The 22,436-nt window shown below is 50.9% G+C and overlaps 1 protein-coding gene across 2 annotated transcripts in view; it reads left to right on the top strand.

The window, feature by feature from the left end:
- The window catches only part of EPHB2 (EPH receptor B2), a 111,393-nt gene that overhangs the window by 84,018 nt on the left and 4,939 nt on the right, over positions 1 to 22,436 (top strand). Inside the window, exons 6-12 of one of the 2 annotated variants that reach the window (XM_030463605.1) lie at positions 6,159 to 6,283; positions 12,268 to 12,430; positions 13,765 to 13,873; positions 13,992 to 14,056; positions 16,302 to 16,424; positions 17,172 to 17,419; positions 18,752 to 18,967. In XM_030463605.1, coding sequence (XP_030319465.1) covers positions 6,159 to 6,283; positions 12,268 to 12,430; positions 13,765 to 13,873; positions 13,992 to 14,056; positions 16,302 to 16,424; positions 17,172 to 17,419; positions 18,752 to 18,967 — 1,049 coding nt within the window. Of the gene's footprint in view, positions 1 to 6,158; positions 6,284 to 12,267; positions 12,431 to 13,764; positions 13,874 to 13,988; positions 14,057 to 16,301; positions 16,425 to 17,171; positions 17,420 to 18,751; positions 18,968 to 22,436 lie in introns of both variants that reach the window. The other variant, XM_030463604.1, reaches the window with a different exon arrangement.

The following is a 22,436-nucleotide window of genomic DNA, read 5'->3' as shown; positions in this document are numbered from 1 at the left end:
TCCAGAGCAAATGTTGACTCTGTCTGACATGCCACGGGTTAGTGGTATTAAAGTGATCAGAGAGCTGGGTTTTGCTGCCTGTAACCTGACTCTCCCAGCTAAGCCAGCAGAAGACTGGGGAGGCTTTGATTGTCCCAGGATCTCAGCAGCCCAGGAGGGAAAGGCTGAGCCTTGCAGGACGAGCAGGTGAAGGAGGTGGGGGGCTTAGCAGCAAACTTAGGGGGGGTGCAGATTTCAAATGCCTGGAAAGACTCTGAAAGAGGAGATGCTGAAAGATCCAGGGGTGCCCTGGCAGGAGGTCCAGAGGCTGGAGCCACACATTCCTACCAAACATTCCCATCAAATGGCCATGGGGAGTCCCAGACCTTTGGCTGCCCCCGTGGTGTTGCTTTGCCTGGTGGCAGCATCTTGTCCAATTTTTTTCTCTTTCCAGCAGCAATCCTGCTTCCCAGGGGGACCTTCCATGGCTCCAAGGCACTAAAGGCTCAGAAGTGGCCCTGAAGTGCTTGGAGAAATTATCTGGGGTGTAGCTGGGGGTGGGATTGTTTCAGAGGATTTTGTCACTGGGAGCCAAATCTACTGAAAAAACAAGGGCAGCAGCCCCTAGCAGTTGTGGTGGCCCAAGAGGCAGGACCTGACCCAGAAAATTGGCCTGTTAGAAATAGGATGCTTGTAGCCCTGAGGGGTCCCTTGGGATGGGGTGAATGAGCAGAGATGAGGGACCAGGGGGTGACACAGTGACACTGCTCAGGGTCTGCAGGGGGGATGCCCACTTGTTCCTCTGTTAGATGAGTCCTGCTGCACTCTCCTGTCTTTATTCTTGGTCTCTGTGTGCTGAAAAGGTAGAGGTGGGATAGGAGGGAAGTCACTTCAGGATGCTGAAAGAGCAGAGCTGGGAGAAAGGTCTGAATAAAAGAGGAAGGTGCCCCAGGAGATGTCAGAGAATCATGGAATGGCTTTGGTAGGAAAGCACCTGAGAGCTCGTCTGCTCCAACACCACCATGGGCAGGGACACGTCTGTCCTGAGGACACTTGTTTGGCCAGGTTGGGACACCCTGGTGGAGTGAAGGAAGGTTTGGGAGGGAAGCAATGTAGGAGCTTCATAAAAACGCCTCTAAACCACACCAGTCAGAGGCACAAAACCCCAGAGGAAAACTGGGCCTATTTATTTCTCATCCACCCAACACAATTCTTCATTGTGTGATGCCCCCCTGCTGCTTTTTGTCAGTTTTATCATAATGAATTGCCCTAAGCTTTACACAGCACTTGCACCAATTAGACTAATTTTGGATGCATCAAGGATCTCTCACCCTGCTCCCAGCAGGACACAGGGAAAGGGGGGGGGAGGAAGAGTAGGAAAAGCAGAACTCATCCCGAGGCATTTGGTGCCAGGAGTGAAGGAGCAGGAGGTCTCTGCTCCCTTGAGCTGGGGCATGGCTCAAAATCACAGCTCAGCTGATGGAGATGGGCTGAGACACAGAAGTGTTGTGTTGGACTCCCCAGGAGGAATATCACGGAATGTTTGGGGTTGGAATGGAGCTCTGGAGATCCCCCAGCCCAACCCCCCTGCCCCAGCAGGATCCCCCAGAGCAAACCAGTCCCAAGGAGCTGCTCTGCCCTGCAGTGTGCTGGGGGCACCAAGGCAGCAAAGCTCTGCACCCCAGCTCAGTGTCCACAGCACCCAGTGAGGATGCTGAGCTGCTGCTGAGCACCCCAGGGTGCAGGGCAGGGGCTTCCACCTCCTCTGCAAGGCTGGGGCTTGGTGGGAGCCATGGGACTCTGCCCCAGCACATCTGGGAGAGAATCACAGAATGTTCAGGGTTGGGAGGGAGCTCTGGAGATCCCCCAGCCCAACCCCCCTGCCCCAGCAGGATCCCCCAGGGCAGGGCACACAGAACACATCCAGGGGGGTTGGAAAGGCTCCAGAGAAGGAGACTCCACAACCTCTCTGGGCAGCCTGGGCCAGGGCTCCCTCAGCCTCACACTCCAGAAGTTTCTCCTCAGGTTGAGGTGGAACTTCCCATGTTCCAGCTCCAACCCATTATTCCTTGTCCTGGGCACCCCAGAACAGAGATTGTCCCCTTCCTCTTGCCCCCCACCCCTCAGCTATTGATGGACATTCAGCAGATCCCCTCTCAGCCTTCTCTCCTCGAGGCTGAGCAGCCCCAGGGCTCTCAGTCTCTCTCCACACAGAGATGCTCAAGTCCCTTCAGCACCCTCACAGCTCTCCCTGGGACTCTCTCCAGTAGCTCCCTGTCTCTCTGCAACTGGGGAGCCCCAAACTGGACCCAGTATTCCAGCTGTGGTCTCATCAGGGCAGAGCAGAGGGGGAGCAGAACCTCCCTGGCCCTGCTGGACACACTTTTCCTGATGCCCCCAGGACACCCCTGGAGAATTCCCTGTCCACCAGGACTCCAAGGGCTTTCTCCATGGAGCTGCTTTCCAGCAGGACATCCCCAAACCTGTCCTGGTGCCTGGGGTTGTTCCTCCCCAGATGCAGGACTCCACATTTTTCCTAAATGAACTCCAGGGGGTTCAGTCCTGAGTTCCCAGGTGGGTGCTGACTCTGTGGCTTCTGAGGTTTATCTATGAAAAGGAGGTTAACAAAAGATTTAAAAAGGTTCAGAAGAGAGTCACCAGATTGATCCGTGGGCTGATAAGAAGTACTGAAGAAATTCTGTCTACTTAGGTAATACAAGTTAAAAAGAAAATATTTTTCTAATCTTTTCATCCCTCCATGAGGACAAAACTCTGTTTTGAGACTCCTCCTTAATTTAACTTTAAAAAAAAAAAAAATCCAAAAGAATTCCAGCAGTCTGAAGCTGAAGTCCATCAATTTCAACCTGAAAATGATATGTGCCTTTTGGAACAGAGCAAGAAACCATGAGGAAAAACCTCCCAGGTGGCAGGGTGGGCTTCTCAGAATCTGCAGTCCTCCCAGCAGACTGGATGTCAGTCTGTCTGTCTGTCTGTCTGTCACTTATGCACAGGGTCAGCCACAAACATTTCAGCTCTATTTAACTTGCTGCCTGGCTTCTGTTTCCAGCCTCATGCAGATGTTCAGACTTGGTTGTTCCAGGAGCTTTTCCCAATTTTCTGCAAAATCATAGAATCACAGAATTAGCCGGGTTGGAAGGGACCTCAGAGATCATCTAGTCCAACCCTTGACCCACCGGAGCAGTTCCCAGACCATGGCACTGAGTGCCACATCCAGTCTTTTATTAAATGTCTCCAGGGATGGAGAATCTCCCACCTCACCGGGCAGTCCATTCCATAGCCTGATCACCCTCTCCGTGAAGAAATTCTTTCTAATATCTAACCTAAACCTCCCCTGGCACAACTTAAGACTGTGTCCTCTTGTCTTGTTGAAGGTCGTCTGTGAAAAGAGTCCAGTTCCCACCTGGCTACAGCCTCCTTTCAGGGAGTTGTAGACAGCAATGAGGTCTCCCCTGAGCCTCCTCTTCTTCAGGCTGAACAGCCCCAGCTCTCTCAGCCTCTCCTCATAGGGTCTGTGCTCGAGTCCCTTCACCAGCTTGGTTGCCCTCCTTTGGACCTGTTCCAGGACCTCTACATCCTTCTTAAACTGAGGGGCCCAGAACTGGACACAGTACTCGAGGTGTGGCCTCACCAGCGCTGAGCACAGGGGAAGAATCACCTTGCAGCATCTCATCCAGCTGGGTTTTTTTTGGTCACTGTGACCTTCTTGCAGGTATTGCTGGATCAGAAGGTGCCTGTTTCTCCTGGAAAACTCAGATTTCTTTCCTTCTTGCTTTCTTCCCTTTCCTTCTTTCCTTTAATCACTTTTATCATTTTCAGCAAGCAAGACAAAAACAAAAAAAAATAACACTTTGGTGTGGAAGTCAGATACTGGCTAGAGCAAGGCTGGAGCTTAGCAATGCCACCAATGTTCCCCTTTGTCCCTACCTGAGAGGAAGCAGATCTTTAAGAATCCAAATATTTGGAATCATCAAGGTGTGATGGATTTGTGCCACCTGGGCCTTCAGTGCCTCTTAGAGGCTTCTTCAGGACCCCTTGAGGCTGGAAGAACAAAGATGGTTATTATTATTATTATTATTATTATTATGTTTATGTTTATGGTATTATGATGATGATGATGTTTACTTTAACCCTTTTAATTTCCTTTTTAGCTGTTATATTCCATGCACCAAACACTGCAGGGGGACCAAGCCCCAGGTGCAGCTCTGCTGCTGAAAGTGCTCAGTAAAATTAGGGAGGATCAGACAGGATGCCTCAGCTGCCAGGTTGAAAACAGCAGAGGGATAATGTGGGTTTGTCTGAGGTCTCTTCTGTTGATTTAGGGGCAGAGCAGCAAAATGCAACCAGGACCTTCCAGCCTTGGAAGGAGAGTCAGAAACTCAGGGGTCTTCTTGCTCCAGTGGATAAGAGCTGCCTGTGTCACTTAAACCTGCTGCTTAAAAAAAAAAAAAAGCTTCCAAAAGTCACTCTGGAGTCTGGCTGACTCCTTAAACTCCTTTCAAACACAGACATCAAGTCCCAGCCCTTCCCTTACTCCCAGAGCTGGCACCCTCTCCCTGCAGAAGCTGCTGCCCTCACCTCAATGGGGTGAGGATGTGTGATGGAGAATTCTTGGCAGTGTGAGCAAAAAACAGAGGAAAATGATTGTCCCCATTTGCTCAGCACTCCTGAGGACCCATCTGGGGTGCTGTGCCCACTTTGGGGTCCCCCAGTTCTACAGAGACATCAACAAAGTGGAGCAGGGCTGGCAGGAGGATGGCTCAGGGGCTGGAGCAGGAGATTTATGAGGAATGCTGAGATCTGGGCTTGGCTAGCCTGGAGCAGAGGAGCTTCTGACTGCAGGTTTCTGCTTCAAAAGGGAGTTTCAAGAGAAGGCAGAGGGACAGAGTGAGGGGACAGCAGGAATGGCCACAAGGTGCAGCAGGGAAGTTCAGGTGGGAAAAGCTGAGCTGGGGATTGGCACAGAGCTCAGATCCCAACTGGACACCTGAGCAAAATCATCTGACTTCAAAATGACTCTGCAAGCCAGTTGGACTAGAAACCTCCTGAGGTCTCATCTCACCTAAAGCTTTCTGTGATTTTATTCCTCTGCATTTATTTCCCTGATGTCTGTGATAACAAGAGCACTTAGTGAGAAGACAGAGTGGTGGAGGTTCCTGCCTATCCAGAGGCACTCCCTTGCCCCAGGTGTAGGAAAAGTGCTGAGGTTGCTGTACTCATTCATCTCACCTGTCTCCTCCCCAGCATGCAGCAGATTTGCCTCATTAACACTCATTAGCTGAGCCCCACCTCAGCCATTTGGTGCTTTTTTCTGAGCCAGAGGAGGGCAGGTTCCCCTGGGCCCCAGCTGATTATAAATAATTCCCACTCCTATGGGAGAAGAGCATCCTAGAGACCTCTTCTTCCTCCTACCTGGAGCTCAGGAACTTCCCCAGACACAAGGTCAGGCTTGGAATCCATGTCTGATCCAGGGGGGATTTCCACATCCCAGTTTGGTGGGGGAATTGGTCCATGTGCAGGCAGCCCCTGTCCTGTCTGGGGATGGGATTTGGTTCCCAGAGCATCTGCAGCTCAGCTGTGCCCAACTCAGTCCCTGCTCAGGGCCATCTGTAGCTTGGTCACATCTTGGTCCCAAGCTTTTCTCCACAGAGAAATGTGTTTGTCTTGGAGATCCCAGCTTGGAGATCCCAGCTGTCCTAGGAAATCTCTGTTGACAAGGAAGCAGCAAGCTCTGGCAAGAGCTGGTGGGCTCCAGATATGTTACCTGTTTATTTTTGTGTGGGTTATCACCAGCATGGGAACCTAATCCCAAGAGTCTGGCAGTGTGGGCTCTGAAATGGTGGGACTGGGATGTTAAACTGGGAGGGGTGCAGTGCTGTGGACCACGGAGCAAGGGAAGGCTGGAGCTGAAACAGATTTGGCCTGGGAATGATCCTTTTTCCTGGGTTTTCTTTAATGATAAACTCTTAGTGAGCAGTGGGAACACTTTTTTTCTCTCCAAACACCCAAACCTGGATCTGCTGAGCCCTGCCCAGCCCTACCTCTGCTGGCAGTGAATTCAGGGGCTCCAAACAGCACTAATGGACCTGCCCACCTCCAGCCCAGGGATTGCAGTTCCTGCCCATGCAGGGTTCTGTCTGAGACCTCTTTTTCTCTTCCAGCCCCTTCAGCTGTCTCCATCATGCACCAGGTCAGTCGCACCGTGGACAGCATCACCCTCACGTGGTCCCAACCTGACCAACCCAACGGAGTCATCCTGGATTATGAGCTGCAATATTATGAGAAGGTACTGTGGGACCTCAGCAGGGCTCAGCTGTGGGTTTTGGGGAGAAGAAGTGGTGCACAGCTTCACAGAAGGATGTGACATCATTGGCTGTGGCCATCAAGCCTTTGGGGCCCAGTGGTGGTTCCAGTGACCCCGTGTTGACAAAGTGTGAAAAAGCTGGGGATCCTTCAGGAGGAACTGCTCCTCCTTCCACCTTTCCAACACTTGTGGCAGGAGGATCTGTTGTAGGGAGAGCTGGGTAGCCAAGGTCTAATTTGTTTGGTGTGGGGGAATGGGGATAGAAGGGATGCCACGGAGCATCTCATCCCAGGCTGGACCACACCAAGTGAGGGAGATTTTCTGCAAAGCTGTCAGTCAGCAGGGTTACACCAGAGCTGAGTTTGACACCTGCATGAACCCCTTTACCCAGGTGTGGTACCACCTGCAGGGAGAAGCAGTCCCATACTCCTGTGGAGGAGTCAGGGGGAGGCTGATGGGAATGGGTCCTGCAGCTCTGGCTCTTCCATCCCTGAGGAATGTGTTCCTCCCACCTCCCAGACCAGCCAGGGTGTTCATTCCATGGGGCTGGAGTTGTGTGGCTGCTGGGAGACCTGAAGACCATGTTGGTGTTGGTCCCAGGCCCTGCCAAGCTCTGCCTAACTCCTGAATTTCATCTGTGCTACCTGGGGGAGGTGGGGAGCAGGAAATTTCTCCTTCCAGGAATCTGGCCCCTGACACAAGAGCTTATAAACCATACATTAAAAAATTGCAAACTAACTAATTAAAAAGCTTTATGATTAAATGGAACTGAAAATATTTTTCCCAGCAGTTGCCAGAAGAAATGATTAATCCCCCCCACTGCCTGCCTGTGACCTATTTTCTCATCACCAAGAGCCAGAGGGAGAACAAGGAGGAAGGAGGGGGGGCTTCTTCTTTGTAAGCTGTTAAATAGGTCCTGACCTATATTGCATAAATCACAGCCATTTATTTGACCCTTGGAAATGATCCCAGAATATGTGGCAAGATGGATGAGGAGGTAACAAGACAGATCTGGAAAGCAAGAGGGGTCCTTTCCCCAGGGACCTTTTAAGTAGAGACAGAAGATCTCAGGGAGTTCATCTTCCACCTCTTACTTTCTCTTAATCTCTTTCCTCTTCCATTCTTCCCTCTCCTCCCAGTTTTCTGGGAGAGGCTGGAAATAAAGGGAATTTTTGTCCAAAGGGGAAGCTGCTGTTCCTGGGCAGTCTTGGAGCATCTGCCATGTCCCTGATCATGGGGACAAGCTCAGGTGATGTTTGTCACTGCAGCAGGTTCTCAGCTCACCCCCCAAGCAGCCCCATGTGCTGAGGTTCTTTCTGGCCTGGTATTTGAAATTCTTCTTATATTCTTCAGTCTTCTCCAGGCTGAACAACTCCAACTCTTTCAGCCTTTCTTTTCCAGTTCTCAGATCATCTCTGCAGCCTCCTCTGGCCTCCCCCAGCTCTGTCTCTGGTTTGTGCTGAGGTCCCAGAGTTGGGGGGAATGGGGAGAAGAAGCAGAATCATTTGGACCTCTTGGTATGGGTTTTTTTGGTTTTTTTTTTTTTTTTTTTTTTGGTGGTGCTTTGGTGGAAGAAGCAAGGCAAGCTTTATCTCCTCCCCACCGAGATGTCAGAAGGACATCACTGAGCTGAAGCTTAGCCCTACAGCAAGCAGGATTTGGAAGCAGGTTAGAAAAGAGGTAGAACCAAAGCCTAGAGACAGGACTTGGCCAACAGCAGTGGATTTCCCTCTTCCCAAACTCCTCTCTCTGTGTTACCTTCACCCCCAAGCCCTGCGCTGCTCCATCACCAGTCAAGCCAAGTTCTTCTTATCCTTCTGCTCACCATCCCTCTGCATTTTCACCAGTGCAATGACACCAGAGCCTTCTCTGCCTGCCTGGCAGAGCTCAATCTCCTGCTGGTCCAGCTGCAGGGCTGAGTTTTGCATTGCAAACCCTTGAACTGTTGGCTGGGAAGAGTCCCAAATGTCCCAAACCTTGTTCCCTGCAGGTTGGATGGAGTGGGGGACACATCCCAGGTCACTCAGACTGTCCACAGTGGTGATTTCCTTGCAAACTGTCCCAGGGGCTTCTGAATGCTCATAAAATACCTCTGGAGAAGGTTCTGTTTCTAGTGGAATTTATTTTTTAATTATTTTTTCATCCAGTAGAAAATTATTAGCATGGAAACAGTTCAAATGTAAGAACAGCAGAGTGTGCATCTTGTGTGAAAAGTGTTTGGGCTCTTCATTTTTAACTTATTCTTTTCTAAATAAAGACATATATTAAATGGAAAGAACTGGAATAAGTTCTGGCATTAGCAGGTGCTCCCAGTACCTGAAGCAAAGGTGCAATTCTGTTCCCATTTCACAGATTATTTATTCCATTGCTATTTTAGATGCTATTTCAAATGAATTTTTTCATGTTTAGTTGGAGCAAATCAGAGCAGAATCTTAAACACTGGATGCTGCTGCTGTGTCTGCTCTCTGTGGTCCTCTCCTTAATGCATTTTTATTTTACACCAAGAGGCACCTGGCAATGTTTGTCTTTTTTTTTTTAAAAAAAAACACACACACACCCATGAAAAAAAACCCCAAAACAGACAAAAAGGTGGCTTCATTTAGAAAGGGTGTAGCAGTTTTTGTCTAAAAGTTTCCAAATCCATCCCTGGAGTGTGGGAACTGGGGACCCACTGCAAAGAATAACCAGCTCTCCTTGTTATGCAAAAGGATTGGGCTTAGGGTAAGTGTGTCCCCATTTTGAAGTTGTTTGAAGCTCTTCAGCCCAGCCCTTGTGCCCAGTTTGCTCCCTAATGCAAATGTTTTTAGGAGGCACAAGAGCTCTTTGATGTCTCCAGCCAAGCTGAAGGGTGATGCACCCTGTGGCAGGTGATGGAGGAGGTGGGAGTGGAGCTGTCTGTAGCCATCCTGGTGGCAAGGAGCTCCTGGCAGGAGCCCAGCATCCCCAGAACTGGGAGTCACCAGCACCTGGGCTGGCTCAGGGGACTTCCCTAGCTCCAACATGAAGTGTTGGACACCAGCATCCCTGTCCCTGATCACCAGCATCCCATCTGTCACCTGGTGTACCCAGGATGGAACCAGAGCTGGGATGTCCCTTCCCCACGTGCTGCCCAAACTCCTCTCTCTGGGGGGAAAAATGAGATAAAATCACAGGATGTCAGGTTGGAAGGGACCCTAAGGACCATCTGGTCCAACCCTCTTAATATTGTTTTTGTGGGATGTCTCAGCACCCATTGAGCTTAATTTGGGGAAATCCACCCCTTCCCCTGGGAGACCATTCCAAGGTCTGGTTGTCCTCAGTCAAGGAAAGAGCAAGAGATGAAGAAGATTAACAGGAAACCTTTCCTGTGATCCCAGTTCCTTCCCAGAGTCCATGCTGGTTCTCTCCAGGCCTGAGTTTTCCCAGACACTGCCACACCACACTGGATCAAACTGGGAAATCAAATCCTCTTGAGATCTTCCCACCAGGGGTGCCCCCATGAGCATCCATGAGCATGGGCCCCACAGATCCCCCCTGGAGTGGCCAGTAGAGCCCTGTGAGACATCTGAGCATCCCTCCTAAGGGCCTCAATCCCATGGGAGATGGAATTGGGATGGATGGGACTGATTTGGCAGGCAGCCTGGGACCAGCTTCCTGCGTGTGGCTCTGGTTGCTTCAGGAGCCTCCGCAGATGCACGGGGGCTCTCTGCCAGCTGAAGTCCCCTGACATTTTAATTTGGTGCTTATTTTTAATTTTTTTTCTTTTTTTTTGGCTGATAACACATGATTTTTTAGAAGCAGTTTTTGCAGATCCTTTGTTTTGTGGAGGAGCTGTGTTCCCAGAAAACCTTGTGTTAATCAGGCGATGGTTTCAGCTTCTGTTTGGCTCAGGGGAAGGAGAATCAGATTTGAGTCAAACCTGGGAAGAAATAAGAAGTTGTGTTATTTTGAATTAGGATTTCCTAAATTCAAATCAAAATTGGCTGGAGACAACAGAACAAAACAAAACAAACACAACAAAAATACGTCCTAGCAACCATCAAACTGTTGAAAAAAAAAACAAAAAAACCCCTCAAAACAATAAACAAACAAAAAACACAACCAAAAAAGAATCTGGGAGAACCAGGGAAGGGATTTGGACTTTAAGCCACCCAGGATGCCCCAGACCTGCTGGAGAAGCCCAGGGGGATGGAAGGGGCAAAGTGTTTGAAGTGAATTTCTGGAGAGGTGATGGCTGAGAATGTTCCAAGGGGAAAGGATAGGTCTGGTAAGGGAAGGTGGAGAGGTGTAAATGCTCTTTCCTTGTGGCCTGAGATTAAAGGAGAGCACTGGCATGAGCACAGCTCTCTGAGATAGCCAGACATCAATTTCCCAGGCTGTGACCTCTCTTGTAAACATTCCTCTTGCATTCAATTTAAAGTCCTCCAGGAGCACAGATGAAGTTCCCTCTTACAGCTGAACAAACTATTTTAAAACAATTGTGTTGGTAGTGCATCCAAGGGCCTGGAAGGATCCATCCAAGCCCTTCAGCCCTAAAACTGCCAACATTTCCTGACCTGTTTCTCTCCTGGGCTGCCTGGGGAAGGTCTAAGGTGGTGCTGAGACACCCAAGGCAATGAGGTTTTGATGTGCTTGTCTTTTCTTCATCTCTCTCATTTGTGTATCTCTGCTTGAGCTTTTCATAGAATGGTTTGGGTGTGAAGGGACCTTCAAGCTCATCCCATGCTCAGGGACACCTCCCACCAGCCCAGGGTGCTCCAAGCCCCATCCAACCTTCAGCACTGCCAGAGATGGGGCAGCCACAGCTTCTCTGGGAAACCTGGGCCAGGGGCTCAGCACCCTCACCCCAAACAATTTCCTCCTGATGTCTCACCTAAATCTCCCCTCTCCCAGTTCCAAGCCATTATCCCTTTTCCTATCCCTCCAGGCCCTTGTCCCAAGTCCTTCCCCAGTGTCTCCCTGTTGCAGCTTCCTCTACAGACAGCTGATGGCTGTGGGGTGGGATGTTACCTGGGGCTGGGAAGGGGCTGTGCACACCTTCTGCCTGTTCCCACACTCCAGTGGAGTCATTGAATTCTCAGATATTGCACTTTGCAGTTACCTGGTCTGCTTTTTACTTTCGTCTGCTGCCTGTGGCTACTTCTACTATAGCATGAATATAGTAGTTATATTATAACTACTATAGCACAAATCATAGGATGGGTGTGGTTGGGAGGGACCTTAAAGATCATCCACACCCACCCCCCCTGCCCATGCTCAGGGACACCTCCCACCAGCCCAGGGTGCTCCAAGCCCCATCCAACCTTCAGCACTGCCAGGGATGGGGCAGCCACAGCTTCTCTGGGAAACCTGGGCCAGGGGCTCAGCACCCTCACCCCAAACAATTTCTTCCACACGTCCAACCTTTTGTTGTCATTAATCTACACTGTTCTATGACTGCTGGTGGGACAGAAATTGGGATGTGGTCTTCTTGTGGCTTTTAAATGTGTTCTTCAGTTTCCCACCTTTGAAAACCTAACCGTGGTCCTTGGGAAAGCAGGGGGATGGTAGCACTTCTGCCATGGTCCAAAAAGCTACGTTGAGTTTGGCTTCTCCTCCAGCACAAAAGGGAAGAGCAAATGGTGCTGAGGCTGGATCAGGCAGAGGAGGAGAGGGGGAGGAAGAAGGAGAGTGCTGGGAGAAAGTGAGCACAGGAGAAGGAAGCAATTCCCATCCCCATTCCGCTTGGAGAAACCACCTGAGGTTTCTAGCTAACACCTTGATCAGAGCCTTTCCTGAGAAGTGGTGGATAACTCAGGGAAAATCTGTATTCCTATTCCTGCCAGGAGGCAGAGGAGTGACCTGTTTGTCCATGCCCATCCTGTTCTCTCCAGCCACACTCCCTTCTCCTGCCCTTCCTCCTTCTCACAAGTCACCGGCTTCTTCTCAGCTCAGTTGCCTGATTCCAGCTTTGTCTCTTTTTTTTTTTTTTCTTTTTTTTTTTGCAGGAACTGAGCGAGTTAAATTCCACGACAGTGAAGAGCCCCACCAACACTGTGGCAGTGCAAAACCTCAAAGCTGGCACCATCTACGTCTTCCAGGTGCGGGCACGTACTGTGGCTGGGTATGGCCGCTATAGTGGGAAGATGTATTTCCAGACCATGACTGAAGGTGAGTGAGTCTCCAGCTGCCTCTGCATGAAGGTGACACAGGGGCTAGAGACACTTGAACAGCCAGCAGCTCCAGCTCCCTGGCTCTTGCACCCATGGAAGGTGCTTTGGTGACTCGACCTGTGTTTATTCAGCCTTGAAAGACCCGGAGAGAGGCCCAGGCACTCAGTGGCCCATGCAGAGAATGGCATCATCCAGGTTCTGCCAAGCTGTTCTGGCACGGGGAGGTGTTGGCTCAGTTGGAGTGATGAAATTTAGGATTTCCCATTGCAGGGTTGTGGATGACAAACGCAGATCTGGGCCTTCTGTTTGCTGAATTTGTGCTGTTAAAAAAATAAAACAGGCCGAGCCAGTTTTTCTGTCCCTGAGGCCAAGGAGCAAGGCACAGCATGCATGCAGCCATGGGACTCAACTTTCCCACCCAAAAGGGATCCCTCCATCCAGCTTTTTCACAGGGCCACATTCCCACATGGATCCACTCTCCCAAACCAAAGCCACACCAGGAAGCTCTTTTAGCAAACATGGTCAGGACCGGGCTCTTGAGTTTGTTAGTGTAGCCCCATTCTCCAACTCCCAAAGCTGGGATTTTCCATTGAATTATTCTCTGGGCCCCCCCCATGCCTTAAACCACCCAAAAAGCTCCAGGTGACAGCCCCCACACGAGCTCTAACACCACAAATAACATCAACAATAACCCTCAGCCCACAACTAAAACCAACCCAACCCCTCAAGGATAAAACAAAGCCACCCCACCAAAATCCACACGAACAAAAACCATCAACAGTTTCCACCCCAAACTTTCAAACTCCACCAGGACCTCCCACCACTAAACCCAACACCAACACAAACCCATAACCTACAACCCACCAATCACCCCGAGTCTCCGGAAATGGGTCTGCCTGTAAGGAAACTGAACAAAACCCACCAACATCCCCCACCCTAAATAAACCATAAACAGCACCAAAGATACAACAGAAAGACCTAAACTCCTTAACCACCCACAACCAGCACCAAACCAACAACCCCATAATAAGGAGACGGATTGGACGCAACTGCCAATCCTCCCACCACAAAACAGAATCCCTAAAAAAGCATAAAATAGATCATAATTTCTGCTTGGCCTCTGCCCAGGTCCTGTGGCTTGAAAAGCCACCACTGTCCTCTTCAGCCATAGAAATCATTTCATGTGTCCCCTCTTCCCCTCCATAAGCAGGGACTCTTCTGCATCCACTCCCATCACACCTCGTGTACCCCTTGCATTCCACGTTATTGTCCCCACTTCCATGTGTCCTTCCCATGTCCCAGTAACCCCATTCCCTCTTCCCTGTGCACCAGCTGAATACCAGACCAGTGTCCAGGAGAAGCTGCCCCTGATCATCGGCTCCTCGGCGGCAGGACTGGTGTTCCTCATCGCTGTGGTCGTCATCAGCATCGTCTGCAACAGGTAGGGTTGGCCCAGCACGAGACCTAGGGGGGAGGAAAGGAGGATGGGGAGGGGAAAAACTGCCCTGCAGCCCCCAAGGACCCGTGGTGGGGCTCAGGACTCCCTTTCTTTCCAGAAGACGTGGATTTGAGCGCGCCGACTCCGAGTACACTGACAAGCTGCAGCACTACACCAGTGGGCACAGTAGGTACCCCAACCCCTGCCCAGGCCTGGGCACTCCTCTCTCTGCAGTTTTTCTTCCTCTTCTCTCACTGTTCGTGCCATCTGGGGAGGGCTCAGACCACCTGGCGTGTCCATGTGCAAGCAGGAGGGACCTTGGTGCTGTCTGGACCCCTCAACATCCACTCTCACCCCAGTTCCTGCCCTGCCTTGTGATGGCCATGTCCTCCAGACCTGTCTCGTGTTGGCCATGCCCTCCAGACCTGTCTGCCTTGTGATGGCCATGTCCTCCAGACCTGTCTCGTGGTGGCCATGCCCTCCAGACCTGTCTCATGATGGCCATTTCCTCCTGCCCAGTCTTGTGATGGCCATGTCTTCCAGACCTGTCTGCCTTGTGATGACCATGTCCTCCAGACCTGTCTCATGATGGCCATGTCCTCCAGACCTGTCTCGTGGTGGCCATGCCCTCCAGACCTGTCTCGTGGTGGCCATGCCCTCCAGACCTGCCTTGTGATGGCCATGTCCTCCAGACCTGTCTCATGGTGCCCGTGCCCTCCAGACCTGTCTGCTGTCAGTGCCAGCACTGTCTCTGCCTGCTCTGCAAACCCCCCCTGCCCAACACCCCCTGAACCCTCACCCATCCCTGAACCCTCACCCTCTGCTGCTGTGCAGCCCTTGGCCACCACCACACCTTGTCTGGCTACTCCAACCAGTTTCTGGGCAGCACTCAGGTCCCTTTTCCAACCTCCCCAGGTCCTGCAGGATGCTCTCCTCCTGCAGGAACCTGGAGACCACCCCGAGCTTTTGCCTGAGCCCATCCCAGTGCTCCCAGCTTCCCAAGAGCTATCAGATCTGTCTCTATGTTTAGGTGTATAACACAGCACATAACATGCCCTCTCTTGCAGCCTTCCTCTTCCAACACCCCCAACCCTCACATCCAGCATTCCTGCTCCAGGCCTTGCTGCACACCCTGCCTCACCCTGCTGCACCCTCCTTCCCCACATCAACCCCAGCTCCATGCCCTCTGCTGGGCTTTCTCCTCCCTCACCACCATCATTCCACTTGGCTCCAGTCTCAGTTGTTCCTCCCCTCCTGTTACACTTTGTAGCTTTGGGATTTCTCTCTTTTTTTTTTTTTTTTATGCCTCCTTTCCATACAGACCTGGGCCTTGCTCAGGAAATGGGAAACATTCAGCAAAGTTTCAGTGCAGAATTCACTGCTGGTTGGAAAGGATCTCTGAGATCATCAACTCCAACCCTTGATCCACTGGGGTTCCCAGACCACTGCCAAAGCCACCCCCACCCCATGTCCCTCATCCCCACATCTCCGGGGCTCTGAAACCCCTCCAGGGATGATGGGGACTCCAGCCCTGCCCTGGGCAGCCTGGGCCAGGCCCTGACAACCCTTTCCAGGCAGAAATTCTTCCCCAGCTCCAACCTAAACCTCCCCTGGCACAACTTGAGTTGTGCCCAAAGTTCCTCTTGTCCCATCCCTTGTTCCTTGGGAGCAGAGCCCGACCCCCCCCTGGCTCCAACCTCCTCTCAGGGGGTTGCAGAGAGCCAGAAGGTCTCCCCTCAGCCTCCTCTGCTCCAGGATCAGCACCCACAGGGCCCTCAGATGCTCCTCACAACTTCTCCAGACCTTCTCTGTGCTCTCCAGCCCCTTTCTCAGCTCCATTCCCTTCTCTGGACACTCCCCATCCCCTCAATCTCCTTCTGGCCCAGAACTGACCCCAGGATTTGAGGTTCTCCAGCCCCTTCTCCATGCTCTCCAGACTGTCACCGAATACCTGAGGTTGGAAGGGACCTCAGGGATCATTCATTCCAACCTCCCCACCATGGCCAGGGACACTTCTCATCCCCACAAGGTTCTCCTTCTCCTTGCTCTCCAGACCCTTCCCCAGCTCCCTTCCCTTCTCTGGATATTCTCCATCCCCTCAATCTCCTTCTGCTCCTGAGGGGCCCAGAACTGACCCCAGGATTTGAGGTGCCCAGCACAGGGACCATCCCTGCCCTGCTCCTGCTGGCCACACCAGTGCTGACACAAGCCAGGATGCTGGTGACCCTCTAATGCACTAATATTTATTGTCATCCATCTCTAATAGTCCTGTGCAAACATGACTGCATGTTCTTTCTCAAACTGCTTTGCTGTGTCTGCTTCATGCCTTTGCTGAGATAAAAAAAAAACAACTCTCCCAGAAAGAGTTTTCTCCTTCCCTCAGTGCCATCTTGGGTCTGTTTGGCTGACTCTCTCCATCCCCTTTATGCAGTGACTCCAGGGATGAAGATTTACATCGATCCCTTCACTTACGAAGATCCCAACGAGGCTGTCAGGGAGTTTGCAAAAGAAATTGACATCTCGTGTGTCAAAATCGAGCAGGTGATTGGGGCAGGTAGGTGACTTGGGAACATTTAGGTGTCCCCCAGAAGCAGAGTCCTTGCTGGTTTCAGGCTTTGGTGAGGCTTTAGCCTTATAGGGACTGGAAGGACTGATGTCTGTAAGGTCTTCCACTTAGCCCCAGCCTGGGCTGGCAGGATTTAGGGGGTGCAGAGCTGGAGAGGACTGGGAGGACTGGTTTCTGTAAGGTCTTACAGGACCTGGGCTGGCAGGATTTAGGGCGTCCAGAGCTGGGGAGGACTGGGAGGACTGGTGTCTGTAAGGTCTTCCACTTAGCCCCAGCCTGGGCTGGCAGGATTTAGGGGGTCCAGAGCTGGAGGGGACTGGGAGGACTGGTGTCTGTAAGGTCTTACACTTAGCCCTAGCCTTGGCTGGTGGGATTTTGGGGGGTCAAGAGCTGGAGGGGACTGGGAGGATTGGTTTCTGTAAGGTCTTCCACTTAGCCCCAGCCTGGGCTGGCAGGATTTATGGGGTCCAGTGCTGGAGAGGACTGGGAGGACTGGTTTCTGTAAGGTCTTAGCCCCAGCCTGGGCTGGCAGGATTTAGGGGGTCCAGAGCTGGAGACAAGTAATTCCTGTGTGCACATAATACCCAGTGCTCCTCAGCAATGATGTGTCCACCCCCAGGGAGGTCTTTGGGAGGAAGCCCAAAGGAGCTGGTGGGTGTGCAGGGTGGGAGCCCCTGGGAGCAAGGCAGAACTTTGGGAAGCTGACAATCCTTACCTGCTTCCCTCTTTTCCCAGGGGAGTTTGGGGAGGTGTGCAGTGGACATCTCAAGCTTCCTGGCAAAAGGGAGATCTTTGTGGCCATCAAGACCCTGAAGTCTGGGTACACGGAGAAGCAGAGGAGAGACTTCTTGAGTGAAGCCAGCATCATGGGGCAGTTTGATCACCCCAACGTCATCCACCTGGAGGGGGTGGTGACCAAGAGCTCACCAGTCATGATCATCACTGAGTTCATGGAGAACGGCTCGCTGGACTCCTTCTTGCGGGTAGGAGGTCCCAGGAGCATCCAACCCCTGTGTTGGGCCAGAGGAAAAGGGAAGGGGAAGGTTCCCTTCAGTGCCCAGCTGCTCTCAGAGGTCTGTGTTACTGGAGCAGAGGTGGAGGTGACACCAAGGCTGGCATCTCCTTCTCTGTGCCAGCCTGGCCGTGTGCCACATCTGCCAGCTCTGCCTCTGTGGGCACGGAGGGACAGGCATCATGCAGCTGGAACACAGCAGGAATTCACCTCCAGCTGCTCCCTCTGAGTATTTATGTCTCTGAATTTGAAAGGGATCATTCCTTGTGTTGCAGGGAGGTGACCTCCTTGGTAGGAATTGATTGTCCCTTCAGCACCCTCCTGTGCAAGGTGTGGCAGATCTCTTTGGTAGTGATGCCCATGGGTGACTTCCAGCCCATGAAGCTTCTCCCTTCTCCACCCTCTTGTTTTGAGAGAAAATCCCACCTACTCATGGCACTGCTCTGTGTCAGGGTTTAACACTGGCCTGGCAATTAATATGAATAACAGATGCTCTTTATTAAACCCCCTGCCTGATGAATGAGAGAGAATAAGGGAGAGAGACTGATGGGTTGGAAACCAAACTACCCAGCTTTAATGAAACAGTGATGATAAATAGGAAAAATTACTAAATTATACAAATATACAGAAAATTGATCCCAGGTTCCTCCCCCCTCTCCCCCAATAACTCTCCCATCCCCACCGAGGCTGCAGGGCAGCCCTGGGAAAGTCCAGGCTGGAATCCTGGGGTCAGGAGCAGTTGGGAGCTGGAGGCAGAACACAGAGATTCAGGCTGGGATGGATCAGGAGCACAGGCAGAGGAAGGGATGGAATCCTCCCAGGATGCTGAAGCAAACAGGGACAGGCAAAGAAGGGGAAGCAGGAAGGGGTTTGACCCTGGTGATCCCTCCAATTTATCCTGAGTATGAGGTGTATGGGATGGAATCCTCTGTTTGGTCAGTTTTGGTCATTTCTCTTGTCCCTTCCTCCCCAAAGGAGGGTTTCAGGTGTGAGCTCTTGACTCCTTTTCTCCTTCTGGAGGGCAAAATGTTCCTCAGAGCCGAGCAGTGCTTTGGTTCTGCAGCCCATTCTCCAGCAGTAACTATAACCATGGAGTGGGATCAGTCCCAGCAGCTGCCACTGAGAACCTTGCTGTTCATTTCAGCAGTGCAGCTCCTTCTGAGAGACTGAGCTGAAAGCAAAATTAGACAGAAAATCTCCTTTATCCTGGCCCAAACCAGGCCAATGTTCCTTGACACCTGGTGCAGACAGGATGCTGTTTGTGCTCTGACTTTTCTCCTCTCACTGGGCCCTTTTTTCCCAGCAAAACGATGGGCAGTTCACAGTGATCCAGCTGGTGGGAATGCTGCGGGGCATCGCTGCGGGCATGAAGTACTTGGCTGACATGAACTACGTGCACAGGGACCTGGCAGCCCGAAACATCCTGGTCAACAGCAACCTGGTCTGCAAAGTCTCTGATTTTGGCCTCTCCCGTTTTCTGGAGGATGATACATCTGATCCCACCTACACCAGTGCCCTGGTAAAGCTGCTCTTCCAAAAAAAAAAAAGGGGGGAAGGGGGAGGCAGGGAGAAAGGAGATCCCTTGAGCTGTGTGCTCTGAGATGGGAGCCCTGGGAATAAGGGGTGGGAAAGAGCAATGGAATGAGCCAAGGAACATTTCCTCTTGTAAGATCCTGGTTTTTGTCATTTCTGTGAATAACTGAGCCTCTGCCAAAGATGTCTGCAAGGATTTACCTGGCCTTGATAAAACCCTTTAGGTGGGATGATGGATTGTATCCACCCAGCCTGGACCATCTCCAGGTCCTCCAAGATGCTGTCCTGAAAAATTTGTTGCCAGATCAGCAAGTCTGGCTTTTTTTCACCTTCACTGTCCAATCATGCTGTCCAGGAGGCCATGGCCCTTTTTGATGTCACAGGCTCAGCCCTAGGAATGGCAGAGTGAAGGGTGCAGGTTGGGTGAAGCCATAAAATCACAGGATGTCAGCTTGGAAGGGGACACAAGGATCATCAGGTCCAACCCTTCTAATATTGCTGATGTGAGATGTTTCAGCACCCATCAAACTGAGACATCAAGCTTTCCAATGTGGAGGAATCCACCCCTTTCCCTGGGAGACCATTCCAAGCTCTGACTCTCCTCATGGGGAAAACTTTTCCTCTTGTGTCCCATGGGAATCTCCCCAGGAGCACCTTGTGCCCATTGCCCTTTGTCTTATTCAGGGCACTCCTTGTGATTCAGATCTTTCTGAAGGACACAAAGAAACATTCCCAAAAATGGTTTCATGGCCACTTAACAGCTTCCCAGGAATGCCACAAGTGCCACCAAGGACTTGGCTGAGGCTGCAGATTGGGCACAGATAATTTGGAGACTTTATTGATTGTTTGGTGAGATTGCAGCCAGGAGTTCTGATAAATCCCACTGGCTGCAGGGATGCTGCAGGATCAGTGCCCATCCCAGTGCCAAGAGGACTTCTTGGAAATAACTCTTGGTAGACCTGGGGCTTGGTCTGTAGGAGATCATCTTCCTTTTGAAGCTGTCATTGATGGGATGTCTGGCATAGTGTGTTGTTTCAGTAGCTGAATACCTAACAAACACCTAAAAATGTGCTTATATTCTCATCTGAGCTTCAAACATCAACCACTGAGTCGTCTACACTCACCTCATGCCTCTTAGGAACACCAGGAACATTTATTTTTCACATGACCTTACATCCAATTCCCTTTCCTTGTGTTCAGACTAAATACCTGGGAGCTTTTGATGGTTACCCCTGGTTTCTATTCCTGTACCTTTTCTCCCTGCCATTTCTTAATTTATTTTTTCTTGTAGGCACATATATAATACATGATGACAGAATGTGTGCACCCTCTGTGACAGAGAACCTGAAGAAGTGGGATTTTCCTTTTAAAACTGCACCATCCTCCAGTGTCCCAAAATCCACAAACCTTTTTAAGTTATTATCCCAGTGTCACCTTTTATCCATGGATGGGCAACAGCCACAAGCTAGGGATGGCTTTGGAGGTTCATGCTGGACCTTAGGAAAATCCAGTCTCAGTGAAGTGATTTCCCATGAGGATCCTTCAAATATACCCAATTTCTATTTGAGGACTTCTCTTTTAGCCAAGTTTAAACCCCCCTGTTTGTCAGGAGCTCTGTTGAGATGATGCCTGATGGAGAGAACATCAACTTTGGGATGGAATGTTTGGTTTCGCCCTCTTGTGGAAAACAAAATATTTTGGCTGAGCTTTGTGGCTGTGAGATGAAGGAGCATGATGGGGTTTTCATTATTCCAGCATGGATAGGGGCTGAGTCCTCTCAAGTCCCATCAAGTTCTGATGTTTTCTGACTTCAGAAGACATGGTAGGGATTCAGTAACAAAAGGTAATGTTCTTTAATCTTCCAGCAGCCACAAAACACAGACAATTTTTGAATTTTCCAGCACAGGGGAATATTTGCCTTTCAGAAGGTCCCTTGAGTTGTAAATCCTATGACCCTGGTGGAAAAGCAGGAGGCCCAGAGCATTCCCATCCCCGTGGCCTCATGCACACTAAGGGAGAGGAGAATCCTTGTGATTTCTCCAGGGCTCTCATTGCCCAGCAGGACCATAGGAGGCTCCATTGCCCACCCAGTCCATCCCATTTTCCACAAGTGACCAAGGATGCCATTCCAAAGCAGATGATCACTCCACCTCTGTCTCCAGAAATAGGCAGGATCAAAACCTGCTGGATGGTGGATGTGTCACCAGACTGGCACCTGAGGACTTGTGCTGAAGAGGATGGTAAATCACTGAGCTCTGAGACTACAGATGGAGAAAGCTGAGGAGGAGGATGTTCTAATTCCTTTTATTCTGCTCTGGAAATGGCTGAGTGGCAGCAAAAGAGTGGATGGAGATCCAAAGGGGATCAGGCAAGGTTGGATAGGGCTTGGGGTGACCTGGTGTAGTGGCAGGTGACCCTGAAGGGGAGGTTGGAGCTGGATAATCATTAAGAGCTCTTCCAACTCAAAGCATTCAATGATTCAAAGATTCTGTGGTCACTTTGGCTGTTTCTACACTTAGAGCTGTTCAGTTTTGTACAAGAATGCCCTACAAGCACCTGGGATGTTTGGTCATGACCAAGACATGCAGTAGCAAGGTGGAAGGAGCTGGGTTTGTTTCACGTGAGGAGGAGAAGGCTGAGGGGGTACCTAAACATGACCAATTGAGGGGTAGTTACAAAAAAGACAGAGCCAAACTCTTCCCAGTGATTCCAGAGGATTCCACAAGAGGCTTGGGAAGTTCCAGGTGAAGAACAGGAAAAGCTTCTTCCCTACGAAGGTGTTGCAGCCCTGTGAGAGGTCAGCCCTCCAAATGGGAGGAATCACCATCCTGGAAGGTTTCCTGGACTTGGCTGGACACAGGGATATCCCTGTATCCAACCTTGTGTCCATCCCTTCCTGCCGGGGCTTTGCTGGCATCTTGGATGCGCGATTATTTTGGACATTCCTCTTTTTCCCTTCCAGCTCTTCCAGCAACCATGGATATTTTGTCATGCCCAAGACATCCAGTAGCAAGGTGGAAGGAGCTGGGTTTGTTTCACGTGAGGAGGAGGCTGAGGGGGTACCTTAACATGACCAATTGAAGGGTAGTTACAAAAAAGACAGAGCCAAACTCTTCCCAGTGATTCCAGAGGGTATCACAAGAGGCTTGGGAAGTTCCAGGTGAAGAACAGGAAAAGCTTCTTCCCTATGAAGGTGTTGCAGCCCTGTTACAGGTCATCCCTCCAAATCCTGGAAGGTTTCTTGGACTCGGCTGGACACAGGGATATCCCTGTATCCAACCTTGTGTCCATCCCTTCCTGCCGGGGCTTTGCTGGCATCTTGGATGCGCGATTATTTTGGACATTCCTCTTTTTCACTTCCAGCTCTTCCAGCAACCATGGATGTTTGGTCATGCCCAAGACATCCAGTAGCAAGGTGGAAGGAGCTGGGTTTGTTTCACGTGAGGAGGAGGAGG

The sequence above is a fragment of the Calypte anna genome, chromosome 21 (genome assembly GCF_003957555.1).
Source record: "Calypte anna isolate BGI_N300 chromosome 21, bCalAnn1_v1.p, whole genome shotgun sequence".
NCBI classification, from domain to species: domain Eukaryota; kingdom Metazoa; phylum Chordata; class Aves; order Apodiformes; family Trochilidae; genus Calypte; species Calypte anna.
Note: the sequence above shows the minus strand (reverse complement) of the source record. Positions and strands in the feature narration are given on the sequence as shown.